The sequence below is a fragment of the Chelmon rostratus genome, chromosome 1, assembly GCF_017976325.1.
Source record: "Chelmon rostratus isolate fCheRos1 chromosome 1, fCheRos1.pri, whole genome shotgun sequence".
Lineage (NCBI taxonomy): Eukaryota > Metazoa > Chordata > Actinopteri > Chaetodontiformes > Chaetodontidae > Chelmon > Chelmon rostratus.
In genome coordinates this window covers 14,225,718-14,251,781 of record NC_055658.1, presented here as the reverse complement: position 1 = coordinate 14,251,781, position 26,064 = coordinate 14,225,718, and the positions used below count along the sequence as shown (strand labels likewise).

At 40.9% G+C, this 26,064-nt stretch overlaps 1 protein-coding gene across 1 annotated transcript; it reads left to right on the top strand.

Annotated features, from left to right (window-relative positions):
• Positions 1-593: 593 nt before the first annotated feature.
• On the top strand, positions 594-25,819 carry apba2b (amyloid beta (A4) precursor protein-binding, family A, member 2b). The gene is made up of 11 exons (XM_041934442.1): positions 594-997; positions 5,194-5,274; positions 6,783-6,822; positions 7,359-7,504; positions 15,245-15,331; positions 18,024-18,209; positions 20,009-20,188; positions 22,267-22,479; positions 22,601-22,720; positions 23,242-23,382; positions 24,507-25,819. Exons 1-11 carry the CDS (start codon positions 743-745, stop codon positions 24,576-24,578), a joined length of 1,521 nt encoding a protein of 506 aa, XP_041790376.1. The 5' UTR covers positions 594-742; the 3' UTR covers positions 24,579-25,819.
• Positions 25,820-26,064: the final 245 nt, after the last annotated feature.

Here is a 26,064-nt window from a genome sequence, read left to right as displayed (position 1 = left end):
AGAGGACGACAGCTACCTGGAAGGTATGGACTGCAGCAGCCAGGGAGACTGCAACCACAGTCACAGCCACAGCCAGGGGGACTGCACCGGCACCATGCAACCGGGCAGAGCCCACACTGATGAATGCCAGGAAGCTGTGGAGGGGTGGGTCGAGGAGGGAGAGGTTGAGGGGGAAGTAAGAGAGGAAGAATGGGTGGAAGATGAGGAGGGAGAGGGAGCGGTGAGGGAAGAGTGGAGAGAAGAGGAAGAGGTGAGGGAAGACTGGAGAGAGGGAGATGAGGAGGCGAGAGAGGAGTGGCGAGAAGAGAGCCAGGTCAGGCAGGAGCAGTGGGCGGGGCGTGAGAGGCACAGGGTGGAGGAGTGGGGTGAGGGAGCGGGGGAGGTTCGCTGTGAGGTGGTGGAGCAAGATCCGGACGAGCAGATATATAATGGAAGACCAGAACCCATCCTGGACCATCACCATCACCTCCACCACCAACCCTCTCTGCAAGACACCCTGCACAACCGCGAAGAAGAGGAGGAGGCAGAGAGCGAGGAATACTGCCCTAATGAGGAAGAAGATGAGGACGGTGACGAAGAGGACAGACATGGAAGGGCCTACACAGGAGATTACTATGTCCCAGAGGACAATGGGAACTCAGTGCGAGTCTCCCCGTACCGTAGCCGTAAGGTGCTGGTAGTGGAGGGGGAGACGGGGGAGGAGGCAGAGGAGGACATTGACCAAATTGTTGCGGAGATCAAGATGAGTATGAGCATGGGGAGTCTAAGCAGTGGCACTGACCAAAGCCCAGAGGAGCTGGCACAGGACCCTGCACCAAGTGACTACCCTCACCCGAAGCCTGAAACAGCCCCCTACCCTCCATCTCACCATCGCCACGACAGCAGGCCCAAGTCCCTGAACCTGCCCTCCATGCAGCACAACAACCCAGACCTCCAGAGGGGCGTCAAGGCACACCCACGCTCCCCTGAAGACAGGCAGAGATGGACACAGGAGCAGGTGAGCTGTTTTTTGAAAGGTTAAAGCTGTGAACTTAGTTTTTTTTCTATTCTTTTACATTATCAGCATCTCTGTTGTTTTTTGTTCTGTTTTTGGTTTTATTTTTGTTCTTACAAAATATGACCACAAAGCCAACACAATTAGGAATAAAAAAAACAAAACCAATGCAAGATAAGACAGATTTAGTCGTTGATGTGGTACATTCTATCCATTTAAAAAAGTAGGGCTGAATGGTTATATCTAATATCATTTTTTCTGACCAATATTGTCAGCCCCGAATGATACTGTTGAGAGCTGTGAGCTAACGTTAGCTTTACAAGCTGACAGGACAGACCCGAATCCTGCAGTTCCTGATTAATTGCTATTGAGTTTATAGTCCAAGAACAAACACATTAAGGATTACCAATAATGTTATATATATGTGTGTGTCATCGACACTTGACCATTACCAAGATAGCTGCTAGCTACCTGTCTGAAAATGACACGATGTAATGAGCTGGATGCTCTGGAGAAGACTTACCACTTTCACTCTTTTTGAACCGCTGAAAGACACAGTTTACTCTCTATATCTCTCTAAGTGAGCCAACATGCACAATAACAGGACACTGAAATTGAAGCAGCCACCGTCACTTTTATTATTCATATCTGCGCTTTTCATGTTTGAATGTCTTATATAGAAAGGTATAAGCAGTAATTCAATAAGTGAAAAACCATTTTAATATTAAACACTTGTAGAATTTCTCATTCAACTGACTCACAGAGCTTTCCATTTCTGATGTATTGAATCAGCACTATATATGCAGAGAAAAGCACACAACAACAGGGACCAACAATAGTATCAACATAAAGATGCTAATGCGGTGGGAGCCTTTGTAGAAAATGTAGAGATATCGTATGTGATTAACAAGCTTTGTGGTGAGGAGCTGGAGATGAGTTACAGGTAATGTTGCTCAGTGCCATCCAGAGAATAGCTGGAGCCTTTCCCCTCCCCCATGTTACCTTGAGATGTCCCCCTCCTCATCTCTCCCAGACCTGGATAAGTGCACACACACACACCCACTGTACAGCCACATCGATAGGTGCAGACACATGCAGAGCTCCCCCCCATCTTTTAAAAGTCAGATGGTAAAAGGAGAACAGAGATAGTCTCCTGTGGGCAGCATGCTGATACACACCTGCTCCACAGTGCGCACATGTGCTTGTAAATTCACTGTGTTGCTCATTTGTAGCACAGAACTGGGTCAGACAGCAGAGCTAGATTAAATTAAAGGAATGTACAGTACACTGCGGATTCTGATGACTCTGAGACTCACCCAGATGATTCGGTCATTCTGACCTGTGTTATCAAATGAATGTTTTCTGTACACCACTTCAACATGACCCATGAATGAACCAGGACAACAATGAATTTCATAAGAGCTGTGAGGCTCAGTGTGCAGCCAAAAGATTATGTTAAAAGAAGAGTCCAAAAACAGAGGGAGGTCATCTACACACACATTCTGTTGGTGTGAGGAAAGTATATTACACAGTATTGTAATTGTATTTTAGATGGCGCTAAATGTTTTATCATCAGTATGTCAGTGTTGCACAAATATTAGTGACATGTTGATATGATCACCAATTAGACAATGGTCAAGTGTCAAGCTTTGCAGTCTAAACATTTAGACCACATTTCTCATAATAATCTGCTTCTTCAGTCAAAGTGTTTTCCTTTTTACTTCACTTTATTTTGGGATGTCCTGAACTTTTCCGCTCTCCCTCAATGATGGAACGTGTTGGTCCACTAGAAGCAACCATTACAATATTTATAACCCTTATACCACCTATATCACCTTTTACAGGACTCCACAACTTTCCTGAAATAGGGTCACTTTTATCCATCAGTGTCATAAGACTGTTTTTTAAGTATACAGTATTAGTCGCCTGAATAAAAAAAAACTCCATGAAGCTCTAAATCTGTTAAAGATTCAAGATTCAAGATTCAAGAGATTCAAGAGTCTTTATTGTCATTGAGCATGTCAATGAAATTTTCATTGCAACCCACATGTTAGGAACAGATAGTAAGAAAGATAAGAAGATTAGAAAGAATAAAATTAAAGATAACTACAATAAAATTAAATAAACATGCAGTAAAAATATTCGCAAAAAATAAGCAATTAAAAATATAACAGAATGAAAATATACTAAGGCAATAAAATATACTAAACAATAAACAATAAAATATGGGAGTGAAATGTGCCAACAGAATAAAATATACAAGCAGAATAAAATATACACAGTGAATTGTACCGACAGAATAAAATATACCAGTGGACAATAAAATATGCCAATGGAAATGAAATGTGCCAATATACTAAAATGTACATAATTTAGTTAAGTGTATGTGTGTACCTCAAAAGTGAAGTACGCAGAAGGTGCAGGTGGAGGTGGAAGTGTAGGTGTAAAGTGCGGTGTGCAGTGGTTCACAGTTCTCACAGTCTCTCACTGCAGTGGGGGCTGCTGGGGGTGATAGCTCTAACAGCTCTGGGGAAGAAGCTGTCCCTCAGTCTGTTAGTGGTGGTGTTCCTGTACCGCTTTCTTGATGGTAGCGGTACAAACTGGGGTCTGTGGTGATAGATCTTGAACTCTTCCTGACCCGGCCTTCATATATAGAGTCTAGGTCAGGAAGGGGGCAGCCCACGATGCCCTGTGCAGTTTTAACCACCCGTGCCAGTTGTTTCCTCTCCTGTGCCGTGCAGCTGCCATACCACACTGTCACACTAGGCAGAGGATGCTTTCAATTGTGGCCCTGTAGAAATTGACGAGCAACCGAGAGGAGACCACTCACAATCTGGTATAAACCTGTTTGTAACCATTGTGAATCTGTTGTATGATTTGCCTGAAAAGTTTAGCATGTATATTCATCAGATGGATGTGTAACCATAATAATATAGCGTTAGTATGTTAAACTTGTGTCTAATGTTTCTCACTTGCAACGTTTTTCATTTAATTGCTGTTTTGTTATGTATTCCAATTAGATAGTCTAACAGTCTGTTGAGTATTTCCTACAGCATACTGAAATTAAGTTATTGCTGATGAAATCATCAGTATTGCGCAGTAGCAGCTTGTCTGTCAGACAACCCACTGCTGTGGTGGATGATCTGGTAGTTTCAGTGTTTCATTTATCTCAAGATACTGTATGAAAAGATGAAGATGTCACATAATTTTAATTTTAACGTGACTCTGATTTGTTAAGTAGTCACTCACAGTTACAAAAGATCCTGCCAAATCTGTCCTGTCGGTGCACATTGAAGCTGACAGTCCTCACAGAGTCATCAATGTAGCCTCTTTATGAGTTCTCCGTGCAGATGAAGGTGTGTGCAGGGTTTGCCTGGATTCACTCGGGACTCTGTACATGAATGTAGCTTTGTAGAACATCACAGCTTAGTATGCCGTCCCACTAAACAACAACACGAAACTCATTAATTTAATGGCTGTTTGCACAACTGAGTTGGGCAGCGTGATGAATACTGATCAGGACTTTACGTTTAGCTCTCTTTTTGCAAATGAGGCCACTAATGTCATGTTTGTAGTAATTAATTTCAATTCCAGATGCACAGCAGCACGGGCTGTTTCTCTGGATTTCACTTTTTCACTGCCTCACAAAGTAGTAGGAGGTTTTATTGGCAGGAGGATTTCAGTTCAGCTGGTGACATGATGGAATGGCAGTGAGCAGTTGTGAAATGCAAGGAGGATATCCATGGAAGTAAATGTAATCCTCCCTCTGTGTGATTATATGTTGGATGTACTGTATATGGCCATCTATGTGATGAAGATGAGACAAGATAAAGCTGGCTGGAGGACAAGTAAGAGACACAACTATGTGCCAGGCTACAGCAGTTTGAACCTAGACTGCTTGTTCAAAAGAATGCTTCACCCTTACCATGATTTATTTATTTGTAGACTCTTACACACATTATAGCAGACCTACCTACACATTCAAAGCCACCCACACGTGAGTCACATGACTTTCACATGACTCACTTTCCCTCCCACCTGAACCTCTGCTTCTTGTTCCAACCACAACAGAAACAAAAAGGAAATGTTTCCATGTGTTTGACTTTGAGCTTATTCGCGATCAATCTCTTGCTGTTCAGTTTTATCCTGTTCTCTAATTCTTATTGGCTCGCACCTGTTCTTCTGTGTTGACCTGCCAGGTGAGCAATGGCGCAGAGCAGCCCAGAAAACAGCAGCGCTCTGACCTCAACGTTCCCCTGGAGAACAACAATGTACCAGAGGTAAGATGCTGCCGAATGTTCTGTCGCAGTGTTTCCTTCATCATTCTTTCGATCTGTTGCAAGGTCATTCACACTTCAGACAGAAGGTATTGTTGTTCATGTGCACGTGTGCCTTTGTGCGCGCATGTGTGTGTGACTGAGTAAATTAGTAATTGTGTAATTACAACCTCAGCTCATGTCCTCTGCTTGCAGCGTGATAGCATCCTGGTAATTGAGCAGCGTATCTGCTTGCGGTTTTATGAGAGCCATTTTTCACTGAGATGTCTGCAGTGGATCCTTCCTGTACAGGCGTCAGCCACACCTCCCCATCCTCCCTGTTCTGATTGTGTAGTAGCAGGTGTAGCACATTAGACAATCCAGTGGATCCAGGGGGTTGAGTGTTTGAATCTTATGAATCACTTCACAATTCACAGCTCTCTCTGTGGCCTGTGTCTTGTCTATAGCTTAATCCTCCCTCCTCTCTCTTCCACCTCCCACAGCAATGTCTGCGTGTGAAGTGGATGAGTAACACTTGGCACTCTCTCCACACCCACTTTCGCAGTGCCCTTGAGCAAGGCGCATATACCCAGTTTCTGCAGCAGTAGAAGCACCCAGGTGTAAATGCATGAAGCTGTGTGAATGTGGGACAAATAATAGAAATGTCTGAATATTTATGATGCCTTTTCTAAGTAAAAGCATCCAAGGGAATTTCTCAAGAGGGATCAAGAGTCAGTTATGATTATTCATTTCTGAAGGGGTTCTGCCTTGTTTGGTAATGACATTGATTCTGCTTTCTTTTAAATGGACACATTATCCTTTTGTGTGTCCATACGTGACACGATTTTGTAAATGTTAGTGCTATTTTGTTCCATCAAACTTTTAAACCATATGAGGGATCTCGTTTTAAATATGTGCAATCATGTAGAACCACATTTAACCACAAATCACGAAAACAATGCCATTGTAGTAGCATGGCGACTTCTGTAACCACTTTCAAAACATCTGTTATCGAATTTTAAGATAATAGTGTTCACACAGGATTGTCATGGCAGTTTGTGAAAACCAACTACCGGCCAAAATAGCATCAGGTCTTGCATAATAGGAGAGTCAGCTTGTATGTTTGTGGAAGGTCAGACATGAATAACAATCACTGTTTTGCAGTCACTGAAGTAAAAAGCAATCAAATGCAACCTGCCCTTTCCCAGACCATGTCAACAAAAAGACAGAAATGGTTTTACAGCATGGGATATTCCTTTCTCTTGAAGATTATCTCCTTGTTCGTGTTTTCTGCTAAATCTAAATTCAAGTAAATCAGCAGGCTTCCCTTGCATCATGTCAACAAAAATTTGGCTTCATTGTTAAATATGCATGATCTGCTACTTGTGCCATGTGTAACACCTGTTAACATTCGCAAACACAGTAAAACATAAAGGTTTTGTCTGGTTTATTTGAGACTGGAGAGGCAGACTTAATTCACTGCAAACCCATTCACAACCATTTATCTGTCATCTCCTGTTCTTGTCCTCCAGCCAGCAAAGAAGGTTGCGTCCTTCCCCAGCTTTGTCGATGGTAAGTTAATCTGCCTGCACACCTGTTTGGTGATGAAATCAAAATATTGTAATTGCATGGAACCATTCCAAGTATTACTTTGCCTTCAGTCTGTCATATCACAGGCTCTGATATAACTCTTCCAGTGCTCTTTCCCTGCCTCTGGGCAGATGCTCAACCTAATAATGTGTGAGGGGCTTAGCTGCCTGTCTGCTCCTTCAGATCATGACAGCACATTGTGTCCCCGAGTGGGTGTCTGAGAGTCCACATCTACATATCACAGACACAGATTAATCTCTGCCCAGCCTCCCACCAGCACTGCACCTCCATCAGCTCACAGCCAGTGGCCATCTCACTGCTCAGTCCCACTCTGCCTGTTATCTCCATCTCTCCATCTCCAGAGCAAGTGTTTGGCTTCGTTTCTCCACACAGCACATTGACTGCAGTGATTGCAGCACCCTCTCCACCGCACACCTGACCCTTTCAGTCTAACCGTGCTCTGTCCTTCCCTGTGTCTCCCTGTTAATCACCATCCTCTCTGCTTCTCCCTGGCCCAGTCCCAGGACCCTGCGAACCAGAAGACCTGATTGATGGAATTATCTTCGCTGCTAACTACCTGGGCTCCACTCAGCTGCTGTCTGAGAGGAACCCATCCAAGAACATACGCATGATGCAGGCCCAGGAGGCTGTCAGCAGGGTCAAGGTACTCAAAAGCACACCCACACACACTGACTCACACATGCAAACACACTCACAAACACACACATTGTGCTTAGTTTTTGGCCTGAAGATATTAATTTCCATTCTTCCATTCTATCAAAAGGCTGTATTTTTTCAGTTATCCCATTTTTTTTTCTGGAGGAATTGACCAAAAAGTCTCAGGCACTAATACCAAGCACGTTTTAAAGGAACTCGGCAGCTTTGCCTGCATTTGGAGCCAGGGACTAAATTTAACTAAACTTAGTTCCAGGCATAAAAAGAGTCCCTGCTCTGGGGGTAGTATTTTCTGATGGATTTATCAGGGTGGACTTTGAAGGGCTAAATGTCACTGATTGGTCAAACACCAACACTGCAGCTAGGACAACTTGTGTGCTTGTGTGCTTCAGTCACAAAATAAATAGTTACTAGGCACCCCTAGTATTAATGTTAGGATGAGGGCTGGACATTTCTTGGTGTTTTGGTAACATTATAAACAAATTGATGTTGTTGACTTTCTCACTAGTTCAAAAAAGGAGTGAAACAAAGTGAGTGAATGAGCCAAGAGCGTAGTAAGTGAGCAAGAGCGAGCTGTGGAACGAGAGAGCTAGTGGAAGAATGTGAGAGAGAGGGAGCGACGATGAGAGAGACTGAATAAGACAAACAAAATTCAGTTTGCTAATCATGTCATGGAGGTTACGTTCTGAGGTAGAAAAGAAACGACCATGAAACACAGCAGATTGTCAGCTTTGGAGTTTTCAGGGCCTTTTTTATTAATCTATTACACCAAACTCAAACATCAAAGCTCAACAGGATGACTCTGTGTTGTTTTTTTCCTTTTGTGCGAAAATTGGCTGCACCATAGTCTTTTTTTGTTTGTTTTTGATTTGTTTAATTCTAATTCTTCAGCTATGTAAATGCTAACAGAAATGTACAAAAGGGACTTACTGTGTTTCACTTTTTAATAGTTTTTTTCTGGTCCCATATTTCCTGGAAGTATTTGGTACTTGTAGTTGCTACGTAGTCTGATTTAGTTTTAAGAAAATTATTCAGATAATAGAATTAAAAATAATCGATTTATTTTAGACATCAATGCTGTCATCCGGTTGTGGTTTGTAATTTACAGTTGCACGACTTTGATGTTGTTGGGAAATCAACTATATACTGTGACTCGATTTTTAACATCAGTAAACATTGATGATAATGATGATACTGTAACCTAGTGTTTTCTTATTGTAGAAAAGTTGTAGCAGCCTTGAGACTCAATCAGTGTCAGTACAGAAAACTATGCCCTGGTAGTTCCTGAGTCATTGCGTCCCCAGAGTAGAACGGTCCTGCGCTTCCTGGAAAAGTTCCTGGAGTGGAAAACCGTTATTTGAGAACCTGTTCCGATCTAACTTATTCCAGACGCTTAGGTGTTGTTAAGATGTTTGTTCACATCCCAAGAGGCTACATCCGATCAGTGCTGCTGGCTCAGAGCATTTTATACAGTATGATGGCAGTATTCCTTGTTCTCCCTGGAGGTGCCAGCATAATGTTACTGTTGTCTTGTTGTTATTTAGGCTACATTGGTAACACTCTGTCAAAATATACAGACGCCCTGCAGGAAATATTTCCAGTGGCTTTGCATGGCTGATACTGCATGTTTGATTGTATATATCATGCTGTATGTGTTCATTTCTCACATCACTGGACACATACGGTAGGGAAAATAGATGTTAATAGACATTATTTCAGCATGTTTTTAAAATGTTTTATCACTCATGCTCAATAGTTATCATGAGGTATTTTTAGTTTTATGTCTGGCCTGTTTTGCCTCCTAATAAAATTTACATGGACGTGAGTGCTGTTTGTGTCTGGAGCAAAGCATTATAGTCATACATATTAGGCATGAGTGGTCTTTTAGGGCATCTAAAGAACTTGGCCAGATTGTGCTGCAGGGTGTGTGTTTGACACAGCTGGCTGGTTAATGGGACTGCTGGCATGTGAACCCTATATTTCCCTTGTTGACACTCGCTCCCTGCTGTTCACTAATGTTGTGTTGATGATATTCCAGTGCAGTTTCAGGGAGATGCTGTGGATGGTACCAGCGCAGCATACAGGAGCTTGTCTCATATTCTTTTTCATTAGCTTGATTGACTGTTCGTTGCTGTTGCTCTGCCCAAAGTGCTTGTGTCCAACTACACAGAAACAGCGACTAAAAATTCTTGGTCATGGACTCGTGGCTTGTGTGACCAAAGCACGTGATGACATCATGCTGGCAGCGCTGATGTTTTGGTGCACAGTTGCCACCCGGACACAAGTCCCTTTTATCTCCCTCTCATGTGAACACAAGCTTGGCTGTATTTCTAAATATTAAATGACCTCCTGTGTAGCAGTCTACTTTTAGAAAGTTGCATGCTGTAATGACACTTGTGAGGTGGATACACGCGAGTGTGGTTGTCCAGTGGGACATGTCAGGAACTAAAAGAGTAGAGAAAACTTACTCTATGTCTTTAGTGGGAAATATTAGGCCAGGTTTCATGGTGCATGATATCACCAGACTTCAAAATAGCATGAAAAGTTAAATAGCAGCCAGTTTCAGTGAACTCTAATTTGTGTCACTGAAGAGACCTGTTTAGGCCTATAAACTTGGTTGTGTTGTCTCTATTTTAGTTACATTTTGCATATTTCTTTTGCTTGGTAACAGTAAATTAACATATAGTTTGGCCGTTTAATTAAGGGACAGACTCAGATGATCAAGTCCTTGTCCAAATACTTTAACGGCCCTACTGCTGAGCACTATGTCCTCATTTTACATGCTTCAGTGTAGTGTAATCTGTCCCACTTCTAATTAGGATTTAGTGTTAGTGGTCCTCGTCCAGGCTCCAAAATGAGTGTTAATGCATGTCAAATTGTGGCTGAAGAGAGCTAGAAATTACACTGATGCCTGCAAGTATTTATACAATTGTGCAAAAAATGTAAATCTAAAATCTGTTAGACTATAAGATTTTAATGCTCATTGTCTGGACCATTACAATACAAGGATGTTGTTACTGATACTGAAATTTGAGGATTTTTTTCTATATCATTAAGTTTCAACAAAGAAGTCAAACTTTCCAAATGTTACACACTGTCAAGCACATTGAAAGGATGAAATATAGTCTAAAACTAACAAGTGGTGATTTAATCATTAATTTAAATCAGTACATATCTACAAACTGGACTTTCTACTTGGTACTTTCTTGGTGCTGCTGGCACTTTTCAGTTCATACCAAAAGCGTATCAAGTCTTGATACTCAGCTATAATTGTCAACCTTGTAACCATGAATGTGGCATGAAAGACTACAACCTAAAGTTTGTTGTTGTTGTTTTTTTTTAATCCATTGCTGGTGACTTAAACAAGCATTTTGAAGTCAAATATTCAACCCCAAGTCCCTAATAAATCCACTCTGAAGGTCAGAACCCATTCAGAGGACATTCTGAGACAAAGAAAGGGATGAAGGGGAAAGTGACGGCAGGTCTTTTGGCCCATTTGCTGGTTTCAGGCTAAAAGCCCTCTTCACTACACTGATACCCACTGGCAGCATTTCACATTTATCCAATGTGGGTTTAGTTCTTCTCTCACTCGCCGCACTCTATCATGCACAGTTGTCTTTCCTGCAAAAAGTCTTGTCAGGATGAAACCGTGTTATATGCTCACCTTTGAGTGCTTTCCTCTGCTTGGAACGCGTCCATTGAACTAGAAGTCATCCATTATCTCCTTGATTTCTCCCTCATGGACAAATGAGAAGCTGTACAGTAAACAACGTTTTTAATCTTTGACATTGAAATGGACACAGTTGACTGTTCTCAAACCTGACCACGCACGCCGTAAGGTGCAGCCATACTTGTATATTTGCTCCAGGTCAACCTGAACAAGCGCACATGTAGTCTGTACAAGGAACACACTTAGACCCTGTAGTGCTGAACTGAGCAAAAAGAAGTATGCCAGGTAAACTGTGGCAAGGCTGTTATGTATGCAGATCTTTTTGGCATGATGTTCACTCTGTTTGATGTAATATTTATGCAGCTTCAGCCCACCCCCCCTACGCTCACTCTTTCCTGCTGTCTATCCCCTCCCTGCTCAGCTCCTCCTCAGCAGAGCAGTAGATGTTGCTGAAAGCCTCAGATGTCTGTCTTGCGTGAGAGCTGATCACGGCGGAGGAAACTTTAAAAAACGAAAACCCGAAAAACACTCTTGCCTTTGAGCTGTTTTCTCTGCTCTTCTTTATTTTATTTTTTCTTCAGCTAATGCTGTCATACCAGCTGCAGCGCTGCACAGTGACTCGGGCAAACATCCAGTCGCACACTCGTAATGAGGGTCAAGATCATTTCCTGTGGTCGATGGCAGATGGAGAGAAAAGCAGTAGCTCGCCGTGAACTTTATACAGAAGGGTTGATTTTGAAAGATTACAATGTACCCCAAAGGATTATCAGTGTAAGATCAGCAATTGTCGGGCCCATGCCAAGACCAGAATTACTGATGAACTGATCAAACACATTAGCTGTGTAAAACTGCCTTCATGTTGATCTAAGCTGTTTAATTCCACATATAGTGACTGCTTTTTTTTATGCAGCCCAGAGAACAAATCCCAAGTGCACAGTTTAAATCCTTGCTAGGGGCTTTATCCCCTCCCTTGCCTCTGTGAGTGTTGTTGATTGTTTTCCAGCAAGTCTTTTACTGGTAAGAGCGTATAGACTGTGACATGAACATTGAAGGTGGTAAGAGCAGTGCCAGTATAGTGTACACATAGCCTGAGCTCTAGACTTTGTTAGCTGTAATGCTGATAAGAAGTAATAAACCCTGTAGACCCTCCTTAAGGAGCTTTATATAGATGCTGAGAGTGCAGGAACAGTGTCAATTCATGTCTGCATACTTTTGATTTGCTGTTTTTAAAAGAGAAAAAGCAATTATTACCCTCTGTAATTGCTGTTTTGTATCTGATAACCAACAAGGCTGTGCAAACGCTATCTCCACAAACACATATACAGACACACACACACACACACACTTCCTCTCTCTATGTCTCTCTCTCTGTAACTCTGTCTCTGAGAGCAGCGATGGCACACCTGCCGTTTGGTTTGGGGCTTTACTGTCTTACCTTCTTTTATTTATCTTCTTTATTTCCTCCTCCTTTCCCTCCTGTTTTTTGTGCCTCCGTATCCGCTGACCTTGTCCCGTCCCAACGCCTGCCCACCTGCCTGCCAGAGGGTACAGAAGGCTGCCAAAATCAAGAAAAAGGCGGTGTGTAATAAACAGAGTAAAGGGAAGACCCACTGGCCACTTTCCCTCCACTCTTCACCTTTTCTTTTTCATTTCATTTGTGTCTGTCTGTTCCCGTGTATCCTCTCCAATCTGTGTCAAGTTTGTCGTGTGCATTGATTTAGTCGAACAAATCTATGTCAGGTTTTCTAGAACTTAGACAAACATGTTTTGTTTTGTGTGAACGGCTATGCATTTTGGCAGTGAGAGTCTATCATTAGGCAAGACAACATAATGTCAATAATGTCAGGTGAAATGTGTCAATATCAGCAAAAGTAGAGTGACGGATTCAATCAGACACATCATAAAATACTTTCTTTTTTTTATTCTTAAAAGACCTTTTACACTTACTGAAGTTGAAGCTGGGTTGTAAAGCACAAGACTGAGAAGAGTTGAAACCAAATTTAATTGACAGTAACTTCTATGCAAATGCTGTGGCCACAAGGTAAAAGAAGACGTGTCAGGAGGACACTGTGGGAGAGGCTCCAGGCTGTATTATTTCTTGGGTTTTCTCTTAATACAGTGCCATTGTTACTCAGTACTATATTAACCTGTGCAATAATACTGTGTAATTGTTTCATGCGATCATAAATGTATGTTTAAGAGTTTAATGACACTAAGTGCCTATTTAGATATCGTAAGTCATTAAAGTACCACAGCTCTAGTATGTTAGTTGTGTCTAATGTATAATTGGTTCCTGCTGCTTTACTCTCTAACTGAGTGCAGGAACAATTTCAAGTGATTCAAGCAACGCAAGTGCTAATAATAACATTTTAAAGTCAAATTAAGTTTCCTCTTTTAAATTCAAGAATCAGAAGCTTCGGGGCATTTTGAGCCAGCGAAAATGTCTAACAACCAGTTTGCACGGTTTCCTAACACTATGAATAGACCAAGATAACTGGAAATGATAACAAATTGCTTTGCCCAGTTAAGTTTTGCTGACAACTAAAGCCCAACACACTCCATATGACAACCTTTTAAATCAGGGCCAAGACATTTGGCTTCATTTTAGCAAAGAGAACAGCAAGAAACATCACTTGCCAATGCAAAGCTCAAGTCATAAGCTGCAACTATAATTTGTTTATTTAGTACTTTTTTCACATTTTATACTTATATTGCTGCTACTCTTAATTAATTTAAATTATGTATTTGGGAGATTGTAATTCACTGCATGGCTATTTTTTTGTGTGATAAACACAGTTTTAATCAGCTAAAGCAGAAAGTAATTCTTGCTCTAATATCTCAGTTCATATCTATCTTCTTTACACATCGGTGATCCTGACATGCAGTGAAGAGAAGCATCATCTGTAAACAACCTCAGCTGTGACTGTATGCATTTTTGGCTTAATGTTATGAATAACTATGGAGAGCTTTAAAGAAATATCATGTAATGTCTCAGCAGAAATGGTTATAAGTGGAATGCTATACATTTCTGGTCCCATTTTTTTGTTTGGTTTTATATTCCTTTTCTTTTCTTTTTTTTCTTTATCTATATCTTGACATCACAGTTTTGCTTTTATCAAAAACCTTTCAGTGGTAAACATCTGTTTAACATCAGTCATACTGTTAACAACAGCCTATGTAGACCATGGCACATTAAATCCACAAGACAAGTTGGATTTTGAATCAGGAGTATGGCTGCAATCATGAATGCTCTCCAAGGTTCACAAATTATCCAGCTGCGCCCATATGCTCAGATGATTGAAAACGCCAAACTGTTTCTGTTGTCAAAAGGCATTCTGGAAACTTGTGCTTGTCAAAGGGAAAAAAAGACAACAACATCTAATCACATCATTTTCGAATCTGTGGTTAGTTTTTGTGCATCTTCAAACACTTGGGGATAGGAATAAAAATTAATGTTACAAGCGGCAGTCTCAAATAGATGAATAGACATGAAATATTTATAACGCTGTACATCTTTTATTAATTCTTTAACACAATTGCCTTATTTTTTAAATGCATCTGGCAATTTTAATTAAGCAAAATCAAATATAATTTTATTAGCCTGCACCACACAGTGATTAGACGGAAATGTGTGCAGGCTTGTTCTGTGCTGAAGCTGCATTGCTCTCACTGGCAAAACAGCCAGCTGGTTAGGGTTTAGTGTTGAGCTGTTTCTTGTTTCCATGCCAGCTCGCCATCCTCGTGCCAAGACAGTTGATGTATAATAGCACCAGTGCCAAACGCTTCCCTTTTCTGCCTTTTCCACCTCACCTTTAGACTCAGCAACCTTTCCATCTAACAAGCATTTCCCCAGCTGGACCCTAAACTATGCATGCATGCATTGTGGACTTCTGAATTAATACTTTTCCTGCATCTAATACAGACACCATTCAGGCAGTTGTGAATAACTGTTAGCCGAGAACGGCCAAGTTTGGTACAAAAATCTTCAAGGTCAAAGGAGACGATTTTACCAACTCTTCTGTTTTGTTTTTGTTTTTGTCTGGTTTTGTCTTGCCGCAGAGTGCAGACGGAGACGCTCAAACCCTCACTGAGGTCGATCTGTTCATCTCCACTCAGAGGATCAAAGTTCTGAACGCGGACTCGCAGGTGAGCATGTGACACTACTTCAGACACCCACTGACGTACACAGGGCTGCACATCAGGGGAGTGCTGTTGCGTCACAGCTGACATAACTGCAGTTTAACTGTTAATACGAGCGGCTTCTTATGAAACGCTACCACTGACTCTTATTTATTCAGCCTCATGATTCCAGAGTCACATTTCTATTCATTCTAAACTCTGCAAAGCCTAAAAATGTTGTGCACAGAAAGTGCCTCATTTCCTTATAGTAGTACATTCATTAAATATCCAAGTATCAACCACATCTGTAGTCAGTTAATCATTTGCTAACGTTGTGTAAATTCACCCAGATTAAAATGAAGTAGTTCATGAATTGTGTTCACAGCAGATCTACAATGTAATATAGGACATTACAAGTCTGTCCACTTGTTGCTGGCCAACAAGTAGCTCCTTTACAGAATGGTGTGAGTTTGACTTGGGTGGAGGAACTTGGCAGCAGCTGGCTCGTGGTCTGACCCTTTGTTAATGATTTCTTGTGAGCATCACTCATTCGCAGATATTTCCCAAGACTGGTCAGATGCTTCAACTCGACGTGTCGTTTCAGATTTGTTGCCAATTTGGCTGACATTTGGACTTGTTTTTTCAGACATGATGGGCACAGTTTGCATGAAAATGTGAGATTTGTTCCATTGGAATCTCAACTGCTTTGTTCATAAAACTCCTTCAGATATTCATAGCTGCATCTGAATTGCCAGTTGCACTCGCCGTGCTGCCATTCCAGGTGCCGTAAAACACAGTGTCTGAGCATTGTTTACTCTAAGGGGAGTCGACGACCCTCATGTTCATTAGCTGCAACGTGATACGTTCACCAAAAATATGAGCATGTTCAATGACCACATGCACAATACTGGGTAAAAGGCTGTCAGAGTTAGAATATGGACTACATGGTGTTTTCTTCAATTATTTCACAGACAGAGAGTCAAAAAGTCAAAATTCAGATTGAAGTTTGGCTTTTTGAAGGTCTAAAGAATGAAAAATCAAATTCATCTGTCAGATTTTCTCTTCTTGAAGTTTTTTGTAGCAAAGGTTCTCTCCGCTCTTGCAGGAGCTTTGTGAAAGTTTTCTTGCCTTGTAGCTTTACAAGAAGCAGTGTGTGAAGCGGCGATACAAGCCTTCACAGGAGGTGGAATCTTTGATAGAAGCAGAAATGCTTCTGAGAGGGGATCATAAATAGAGCTCTTTGCTCACAGTAACAGTTAAATGTATATGTGATAGATGATTCATTTGCAGTATGTCAGTCTGAGCTGCTTTCTGGCCGTGTGTGTGTGTGTGTGTGTGTGTGTGTGTGTGTGTGTGTGTGTGTGTGGGCAGCCGCCTGGCAGAAACTAACGTGCTGCAATGCAGTGTCTATCTTCCTCCCTTTTCCATCTGGTTGCCACTGGTCCTGGCAGTTTTAAGAGAGAGATTCTGAGTAAAAAAGCCTTCACTTGTATAATTAGAAGGCTTGATGCAGCTTGCATTGGGTTATAGGCTTTCTGACATTGATTCATAATAAGAACAACTCCAAAGGTGGGCTGGCACAACAGCACCAATTAGACTAAAGGAATGATACCGCCAGACACAGTTAATGAAGTGAAGTTAACCAAAGTGAAATAAAACATAGCTTATTATCATAAAACATGAAGAAATACAAGTTTCTCTCACTGAGCCCACAGTTTCAAGTCCTTATCTGCAGTTCCGTAGTTGTGTTTAGAAACAATGCCTCACAAAATCTACATTATGACACATAAGACAAACAATTATTTGGCTGAGTGAACAAACATGATTACACTGATCAGATCACCTAGTTTCAACAACAAAAGCCCCTTCTGAGTTTTTTGCGCACCTGTTCAGTATTTTCGGGTGAACGTGTACCACGATATTGGGCTATAATCAGATTATACACCAGTCTTGAATTCAATCAAAAGCAAGTCTGTGTTCTTCTCACTCTCTGCCCTAAAAAGATCACGCAGCTTTGACAAAGACAGGAAACAAATATCCTGCACACTGGCACTAAAAAAATTACTGATCAAAGTAAACCGACTGTTGTCAGACGCAGGATAATTACCAGATTGAGATACAAATTATTTCTCAAAGCTATGGCAGAATCAGAGGAACACAAATTGAATGCTCATGCTGGATTTAAAAGGCGTAATTGTGTGATGCAGTATTTTGTTCTTACTACCATGTTCATCATGATCCAGTTGTAGTTTGCTTGTTGCCGTTCAGTGGTTTACTTTACTGAGTTGCTCCAGCACAAAGTGAAGCGTGAAACAGAACTAACATTGCTTTGCTGATGCAGTGAAATCAGTAATGAGCACAGTCGACTGCATGAAGTAGAACTCAGCGAATAAAGACCTGCTTTCATGACATCATCAGCTTTTTGGGAGTTAATCTGGAGACATTGAATTATTAAATGCCTCAGCACATGTTTTTTTGTTTCAGACATTAGATCCAGCAGGATTTTATTTGATTTCAGGTCTCATAGCTGTGAATCAGAAATCTCTTCATGTCTTCCTAAAAGCTAACGTGGCTGCTGCCACACAGTTAGTTACATCATATCTATGGAGCAGCTTTGTATCTAGGTGACATAAATTCATGAACTGAAACTATACTTGTAGATCATTATGAAAACAATATGGCCATTTTGAGTGCGTGACTTTGCTTGATTTGCCTGCAGGAGACGATGATGGACAACGCACTGCGTACTATATCCTACATTGCCGATATTGGAAACATCGTGGTCCTGATGGCAAGACGCCGGATGCCACGCACAGCCTCGCAGGACTGTATTGAAACTACGCCGGGGGCGCCCGAGGCAAAGAAGCAGTACAAGATGATATGCCATGTCTTTGAGTCTGAAGATGTAAGTGCTTCAAGTGTGTTTTCAAGTTCACGAACCTGCTGTGTGTGTTGATGAGAGAAATGGTCTATTTTAAATGGCTGGGAGCAGCTGAGAGGTTACACAGACGACAGCTACTAAAGGAAGTTGTTATTTTTCTGTCATTATGTAATAGAACTCATTTGGTAGATGAATCCTCCAACATCTAAAGATAGTAAAGAGATGACACTTGTTATTGCTTTCTAAGTGTTATTTTATCGTCAGATATTATATTCCACTTCCAGCGATATTAATGTTTTCCCTCCTTTTGTCTCCAAGACATGATTGTATTTGTTTATCCTGAATTTACTTTTTTAATGTTTGCTCCACATTCTTACAAACATTGTTACTAATACATAGAAATTCTAGAAAAAAAAAAAAAAAGCCATCAGAGCAGCTCAATTACGTGACATGATGTAAATTGGCATTTTTTAGATTTTGTATTTATTTTTTTAACACAGAGAGCTGCTGCTTGTCTTGTTAAAGCAGATTCAGCAAGACTTGGCATCATGAACAATGTTGCACAGAGGAGCCAGCAACTCGGTGTCTGCTGCCAGTCGGTATCAAGGCTGGACTCCAATCTGTCCTCTCTTCATCTCGTTTTGTTGCCAGGTTTTAAAAGCCGGCCAGTTATAATAGAACCATTCAGCTGCTCATCTATCAACTTATAAACTGTTTCTGTTATTGTAGCTCCACTGGCTGTGTGCAGTGTTTGTCCAGTTTTGACTTTTTTTTATTGTTCTGCAAAACTAATTCACGGTGTATTGATTCTGAGAGGTTGGACCATTACTGTCTGCAAATTCTGCAAGAGATTTATATGCAAGTGCAGAATTCAATTAAATAGGAAAATAGTGGAAATACAGCAAAATGACGAACCCTCTTTACTCTCTTGATTGATATTATCAAGGTCATGTTTTAGTAATTTCACTTTTTCCCAGCTTTTACCTTTCTTGGTAACAAACATCTTGTGAACTGATTTTAAACTGGATATTTTTGTTAAGACTGTTAATTCTATTAAAGGTTTTTTCATGCAAGACCTACAGATCCTGGAATTGTCCATGTTAAGATGTCTCCCTTTTTTGTTTGGTTTCCTTTGAGTCCCTGTACATATCAACCATTTATCCATCCGTTTTGACACTATTTTTGCTTGCTTGTTGACTGGTTTTAGCACATTCTCAGTCACAGCACATGGTGTCAGGTGTTACAGCTGCTCTGGATGATGGTAGGCGTGTCCTGTGCAGTCAGCCTGTTGTCTGTCACTGGTAGGTTATTGGTTGTTGTGACAGTCGATATACGAAAGAACAACATCAACATCAAATCTGTGTGGTCATTTTTCCCCTAAACACACACAATATATGTGTAGATGAATAGTTTTTTTTTTTTTTTTTTTTTGTTGAGCTCCTCTACAATCTTTCCATGTACTTCTTTGATTTGTGTGGCTGAAATTGTGCATCATTATATCACTGAAGTAAAACAGACCATTAACTTTGTGTAGATTTAGTTTGTCTGCCCGTTGTCCTTATTAAACTTCATTCCTCTTCATCTAAACTACAGCGGATAGTGTTCCTGTCTTTTCTGCTCTCAAATAGCTTATGACAGCGAAAATCAATTCATATTATGCCTTAACATATTCTTGGCACACTCAATACCACTGTTGTTTGATGCCTCTGGATGTTTTTCCCCCGCTGTATTGTTATTTATATACAACTCGGTGAAGGTTAGCTTCTGTGGATGTAACAAAACAAGATCACAAACAGTGAACAAACTGCTTTTTCTGTCTGCAGGCCCAGCTTATCGCTCAGTCCATCGGCCAGGCGTTCAGCGTAGCTTACCAGGAGTTCCTGAGAGCCAACGGCATTAACCCCGAGGACCTGAGCCAGAAGGAGTACAGTGACATCATCAACACCCAGGAGATGTACAATGACGACCTCATTCACTTCTCCAACTCTGAAAACTGCAAAGAGGTTGGTCTATATTAACTGTGCAATACATGCATAAATTTCATGCAACTTCAAGATAATTCTGCAGATGTTTGTTGGTGTTTGTCAGCATCGGAAAAAAACAAGACACTGGGAGACTTTACATGTGTGGCACAAATTGCACTCATGCTGCAGGGCCATTAGAGAAACACACAAGTATACAGTAGCTGTTAACTAATTAGACAGATTAAAAGGCAGATGGTACGGTAAAATCTACTCAAAGTATATCAGCTCCTGCCTTTTTTTTATTATATTGCTGTAGCATTTCCTCTGTAGCTAACACTGTGCCCTGAAAGCATTACTAGAGGCTTTGGAGAATTAGAAACCGTGAAACTGTTTCTGCTGTACGAGCAGAGAGGCTGCATGGGCTCCGCCACACAGCTGCTATTTGTGAGGCATATGAGTAATTTTTAGCGATGGGGAAAACCGGCTTTCTTGGAGCACTAAAGCTTCCTAACCAACCGTGTTGAGAATAAGTTCATTTCTCAAGGCTTCATGCGTATGCTACTCACATCTGCCAGTCGAAAGAGTTGGAACAGGAAAATGTATTATGTGCTACATTAAGGCAGTATTAAGATGTGCATGATACTTGCAGCTATAAAGGCCTGTGAATTCAAAGGATGATGTAATAAATCACTGTAAATAAATCACTGGTAACCTTTTCGTGTTTGTGCCCAACATAAATAACATATCCAACCTAAACAGATCTTGGTTGTGATGTAGAAATGTCACGCCTGGCTTGCAGCACAGATTAGCTTGAGTGTTGCGATGTGTTAAACACCGTCTCATTGTTTACTGAGATAACACCAGGTGGATGTTTAAGGTGTAAATTCATGGATGGGTGGATGGAACATGTTCATTAAGACAATGTGGAATGTAATGTCTGATATAGTACTATATGATTAAAGAGTGTTATTTATGGAGCACTTTTTTAAACACAAGTCAGCGTGTTGCCTAATGTGGCTCTTCAACTACTACATACTAATTCACACATCTGTCTATATACTGTATGCTGCATACAAACATCAGCTCGCCTTAAAGCTGCAGTATAAAACACACCTTCATTAATAATTTTTAACAAGAATGATTTTCATACATTTTCCCGGTTTGAGAGAATCATGGAAAATTAAACTGGATTTACTGGGTTGTTAAAGAAAATGTCCTTCAGCCACTGAATCCCTCTGATAGAAGTGGGCGATTTTATAATGTGGTATTTATTTATATTATAATAAAGTAAATTTTGTTGAAATTCAACAAAGAATCCCTTCATAAATAAAATAGACAGGTTGTTTTTAGAGATCAAGGTATTTCTCCACTTGAATGCAATAATAGATAATAAATGCAACATTGCCATAAAGCAGTGTTGCTCATTGATTTGCAACATTGCCTGCAAACACACAACCCTCCAAAAAAGATGTACAACCGTCCAAAAAAGTTGGGATGCTGTGTAAAACAGAAATAAAATGTGATCATTTGATAATCCTTTTTGACATATACTCAATTGAACAGTATGAAGAGAATATATTTAATATTTGACTTCATCAGCATCATTGATTTTTGTAAATATCTGCTTATTCTGAGTTTGATGCAGCAACATGTTTCGAACAAGTCGGAACAGGAGCAACTAAAGACTGGGAAAGTTGTGGAACGTTCCAAAAACACCTGTTTGGGTCATTCCACAGGTAAACAGGTTGATTGGTAACAGGTGATAGCATCATGATTAAAGGAGCATCCTGGAAAGGCTCAGTCATCACGAGCGAGGATGGAGGGAGTTTCACCACTTTGTGGACACATGATTGTATAAAGGATGTTACCACATGGGCTCAGGAACACTTCGGGCTGCTGTTATACCACAGATTCAAGCTGTGATCCAAGAAAGGGAGAAACGCACCAATACATCGGAATAATAATAAAAATGAAAATAAGCTGTTGAGATGTTTGTGTCTTTGACCTATTGTAGGCGCCAATCAATCAGTGAGCTCCAGTCATAGTGTTTTAATCATGGTCGGCCAGTTTCTGTGCAATATACTAATCGTCATTCTGTGTGCCCCCCCTCTCCACAGCTGCAGCTGGAGAAGAGTAAAGGGGAGATCCTGGGTGTGGTGATTGTGGAGTCTGGCTGGGGCTCCATTCTGCCCACAGTTATCTTAGCCAACATGATGAATGGCGGGCCAGCGGCTCGCTCTGGCAAGCTCAGCATTGGAGACCAGATCATGTCCATCAACAATACGAGCCTAGTGGGGCTGCCACTCGCCACCTGTCAGGGAATCATTAAGGTACAAAGACACTGAAAATGTGCACAACAGTAAGGCTGGAAAATGCAGTTTAAGCTGTGAAGTAAACAGTTTCTGTGAGATCCAACATGTCTTTTATGAGTTTGTTTCTCGTCGGTTAAAGGGCTTGAAGAACCAGGTTCAGGTGAAGATGAACATTGTCAGCTGCCCTCCTGTTACCACTGTCCTCATTAAGAGACCAGATCTTAAGTATCAGCTGGGCTTCAGTGTCCAGAACGGCATCGTAAGTATAATTCTGAGCATATAGCTTGGTTACGTTGATGCTGGAAATGTTAACAAAAGATGTCATTTTTCAAATCAGTATTAAAACTACTTTGTTGTCTTTTTTCATGTATAAACTGTTGACTTTGAAGTGCAGTGTGGTATATTTAGTACCGTACAGCATGTGCATGTTCCTGTCTCAGTTTAGATTAATCTGCTCATTATTTTATGTGCTCTGTATTGGATACACAGAAGAAACACTGTGTCGTTTGCAGTGTCGTGATAAATTATCCACGTAATACAATCCCTGCTCAAAAAAAATCTCATTATATTTAGTAAGGAAGCAATGTGCAGCTTATCAGTTTATCATTGTCTTTTAAATATAAACTATCGCTGGAAGCCTCACGGCCTCAGTTTCAGATGCAATCACCGTGTCGCTGCAGACTTTACCCGTCCACTGGCATTCACTTTTCATATTACTCTGTATTCCTGCACTCCTCTAGCATGAGGACTTCCCCCTCTGTGTGTCTGTTTTGTTGTCAGATATGCAGTCTGATGCGGGGAGGCATCGCTGAGCGAGGTGGGGTCCGTGTGGGTCACAGGATCATAGAGATCAATGGGCAGAGTGTGGTGGCCACAGCACATGAGAAGATTGTCCAGGCTCTGTCGAACTCTGTTGGAGAGGTTAAACGGATGCACACACACACACACACACACACACACACACAAACACGCACACACAGAGGACAGTAACATGCAAATTCATGTGTGCATATCTGTTTTTTTATTTAAATATGGGGTATTCCGCCTGTTAAAACAGTTATTGAATGTCTTGTGTCCAGAGAAACTTAATAAGTAAAGCAAGAAAATATCCCTGATTTTTTTCAGACCGGGCCTGGTGGCTACACATTTTTAACGTAAATCCTGCGTTACAGACTGCACTGTCGAGTTTGAAAGATGTAGGCATTTATCAGGCAGGGGAAGTCTAATAAAAGATACAATCCAGTAGCTTTATGAGAAATGTGGGCTCTGCCTTCTTTAGACGCTAAAAGTCAGAGTGTCTCAGCCTGTGCTGCTTTGATTTTGACATGTCTTTTTTTTAACTCTGTCTCTGGCAAAGGCTGCAACTTTGTGGAAGTGCAATACTACACCGCTGGAGTAGTCAGAGCCAAACATGTCACTGCTAAAAAAAAACATTGCAAATACGGATGGAAGTTTCAGTTGTCGTGGAACGAAGGGTTCAAAAGCTAATGAAGCTGTTGAATAGAAAGGATTTGTCATGTTATTTTTTGTGTGGAGCCTCAGACTGTGTTCAAAATCATGCTCTGTTTACTATTCACTATACAGGGAACCCTGTGTAGAGGACTATAGAGTGTATAACACGGCAAAATCAAAAACTCCACTCAGCTCATTCCTCTCACCCAGCTGCCATCTAAATTTACCTCCTTTAGCTGTCTGCACGCTGCATAATGGTAGATAAATCTTGTTTAGTGACTATTGATTTTACACTACTTTTTATGTTGCATTGTGGGATAATTTAAGTGTGCTGTGTAGAAACCATGCAATCAACCAAGCTTTAAAACATAGAAAATCACAGAAGCACAGATGCATTGTTGCAGTTTTCTAGCTTTTGGTTTACATCTAAAAGCATCATCAGCAGGAAGAGTCAGGAAGCAGCAGCTAATAAACACCAGGTGTGCTCTGTGGCATCAATCACACACACAATCCTTTAAATGTCTTTCAGAAAACACTCCAAATGTTTGGTCTTTTAATGAGATTGTGTTGCTTTTTCTTTCTCTCACCACCAGATTCACATGAAGACCATGCCGGCAGCCATGTTCAGACTTCTAACAGGACAGGAGACACCTATGTACATATAAACAATGGCGGAGGACCGCGCCACAGGACGGGCGGTCACCTGTGATTGGTTAACTTACGGGGGAAACCAACCTGACCAGTAACTTAGGGGGGAAGCTCACTTCTCCCTGTCGATGCATTTCTTGTTTTTTTTTCTTTGAGCTGGTGACTTCAATTCTTCATCATCTCTTCCCTTGTCTGTGCTTAACATGCAACGCCATTTTATTGAAATGAGAAGCTTTTTCCATCCGACCAGCTGAAGAGACTGTGTGTGTGTGTGTGTGTGTGTACTGTTTATTTATTTGTCCTGTCTGTGCTTTTCTGTGTCACTTCAGTGAGACTGTGTGGACGGACTTATCGAGTGAATGCGTCACAATTTATTTTTTTATATTCATGTAATGCAATATGATACTTCTACTATACTTCTTGTATAGTTTCATTTTCTTCTCTGTTTATTTATTTCTCATGTAAATACATATTTTGCTAATATTGCGACTTAAGGCAGAGGGGAGGGAGGGGCCACAGCTGCGCTGTAAATATTTATTGAATCTTGCTGTTGAACTGAAAGCAGTCTGGGATGATGGCAACGACACAATTAAATGCCAGTTATCATCGTAGTTGCCAGTGAAAAAGGGAATGAGCTCAGTGTTCGAAATGTCGGGTTTCAATACACTAAAGTTGATATAATGTACATGTGAATCAAACCAATGCTTGCAGCAGGGGTTTATGGGAGAAATGCCATATCCTTTTGATTTCCTTCATTATACGGCAATACACAAGTTCAGCCTCTGAATGGCAAGATTAGTCTTTTCTAAATCTCATGTACAAACACTCACACACATTTAAATAAGAAGCAAATGAAAACAACCACTAACATGCATTAATTATGCTTTTGATATCAAAGTCACACGTGTGAAAAATTCAGTTCCTTTTGTGTGCTACTCTACTTTTGTTCATCTTTAGTGTTCCTGACTGAAACTCATGCATACTATGAGTGGATTGTGAATGTAACTGTGTTGTGTGAGCTGTCCCATTGCCATAAGCAGTATTAGAATGTCTGTACATAAAGAGAAACTTGTCTAGTATTGTGCTCATGTTAAAAAAAACAAAACAAACAAAAACAAAACACACAGGTTTAGTCACTGCAAACATCTTCCCACCTGTATGTTGGCTTTCAGTCTTGAGAGGGAAAGAGAACTGTGAATCACACACTGTGACAGAAACAAGCCTTACCACTGAGTAATGGTTTTACAATGCATCGTAGTAAATTTTAACCATATGAACATTATCTGTGTGCATGCCTCGTAAAGTAGTATCATGTCATTGTGGCAAGATAATAAAATCTGAGCTAAACCTGGCTGGTATTGTTGGACTGGTTTCAACTGAAAACTGATACGAAAAAAAAAAAAGGTTGGATTTGCTGTGTGAAAGTGTAGCCGGGCTCCGACTGGACGTTTTCTGTCAGCCTGTTTTCTATGGAAGCCCACTGAGTTCACTGCTGCCAGGAAG

Bases quoted from the DNA above. Each gene is read 5' to 3' on its own strand.
- apba2b (XM_041934442.1), top strand. From the start codon at position 743: ATGAGTATGAGCATGGGGAGTCTAAGCAGTGGCACTGACCAAAGCCCA. The intron at 5,275-6,782 runs GTAAGATGCTGC...CTTGTCCTCCAG, and splicing joins AGAACAACAATGTACCAGAG to CCAGCAAAGAAGGTTGCGTC. The intron at 22,480-22,600 runs GTACAAAGACAC...CGTCGGTTAAAG, and splicing joins CCTGTCAGGGAATCATTAAG to GGCTTGAAGAACCAGGTTCA.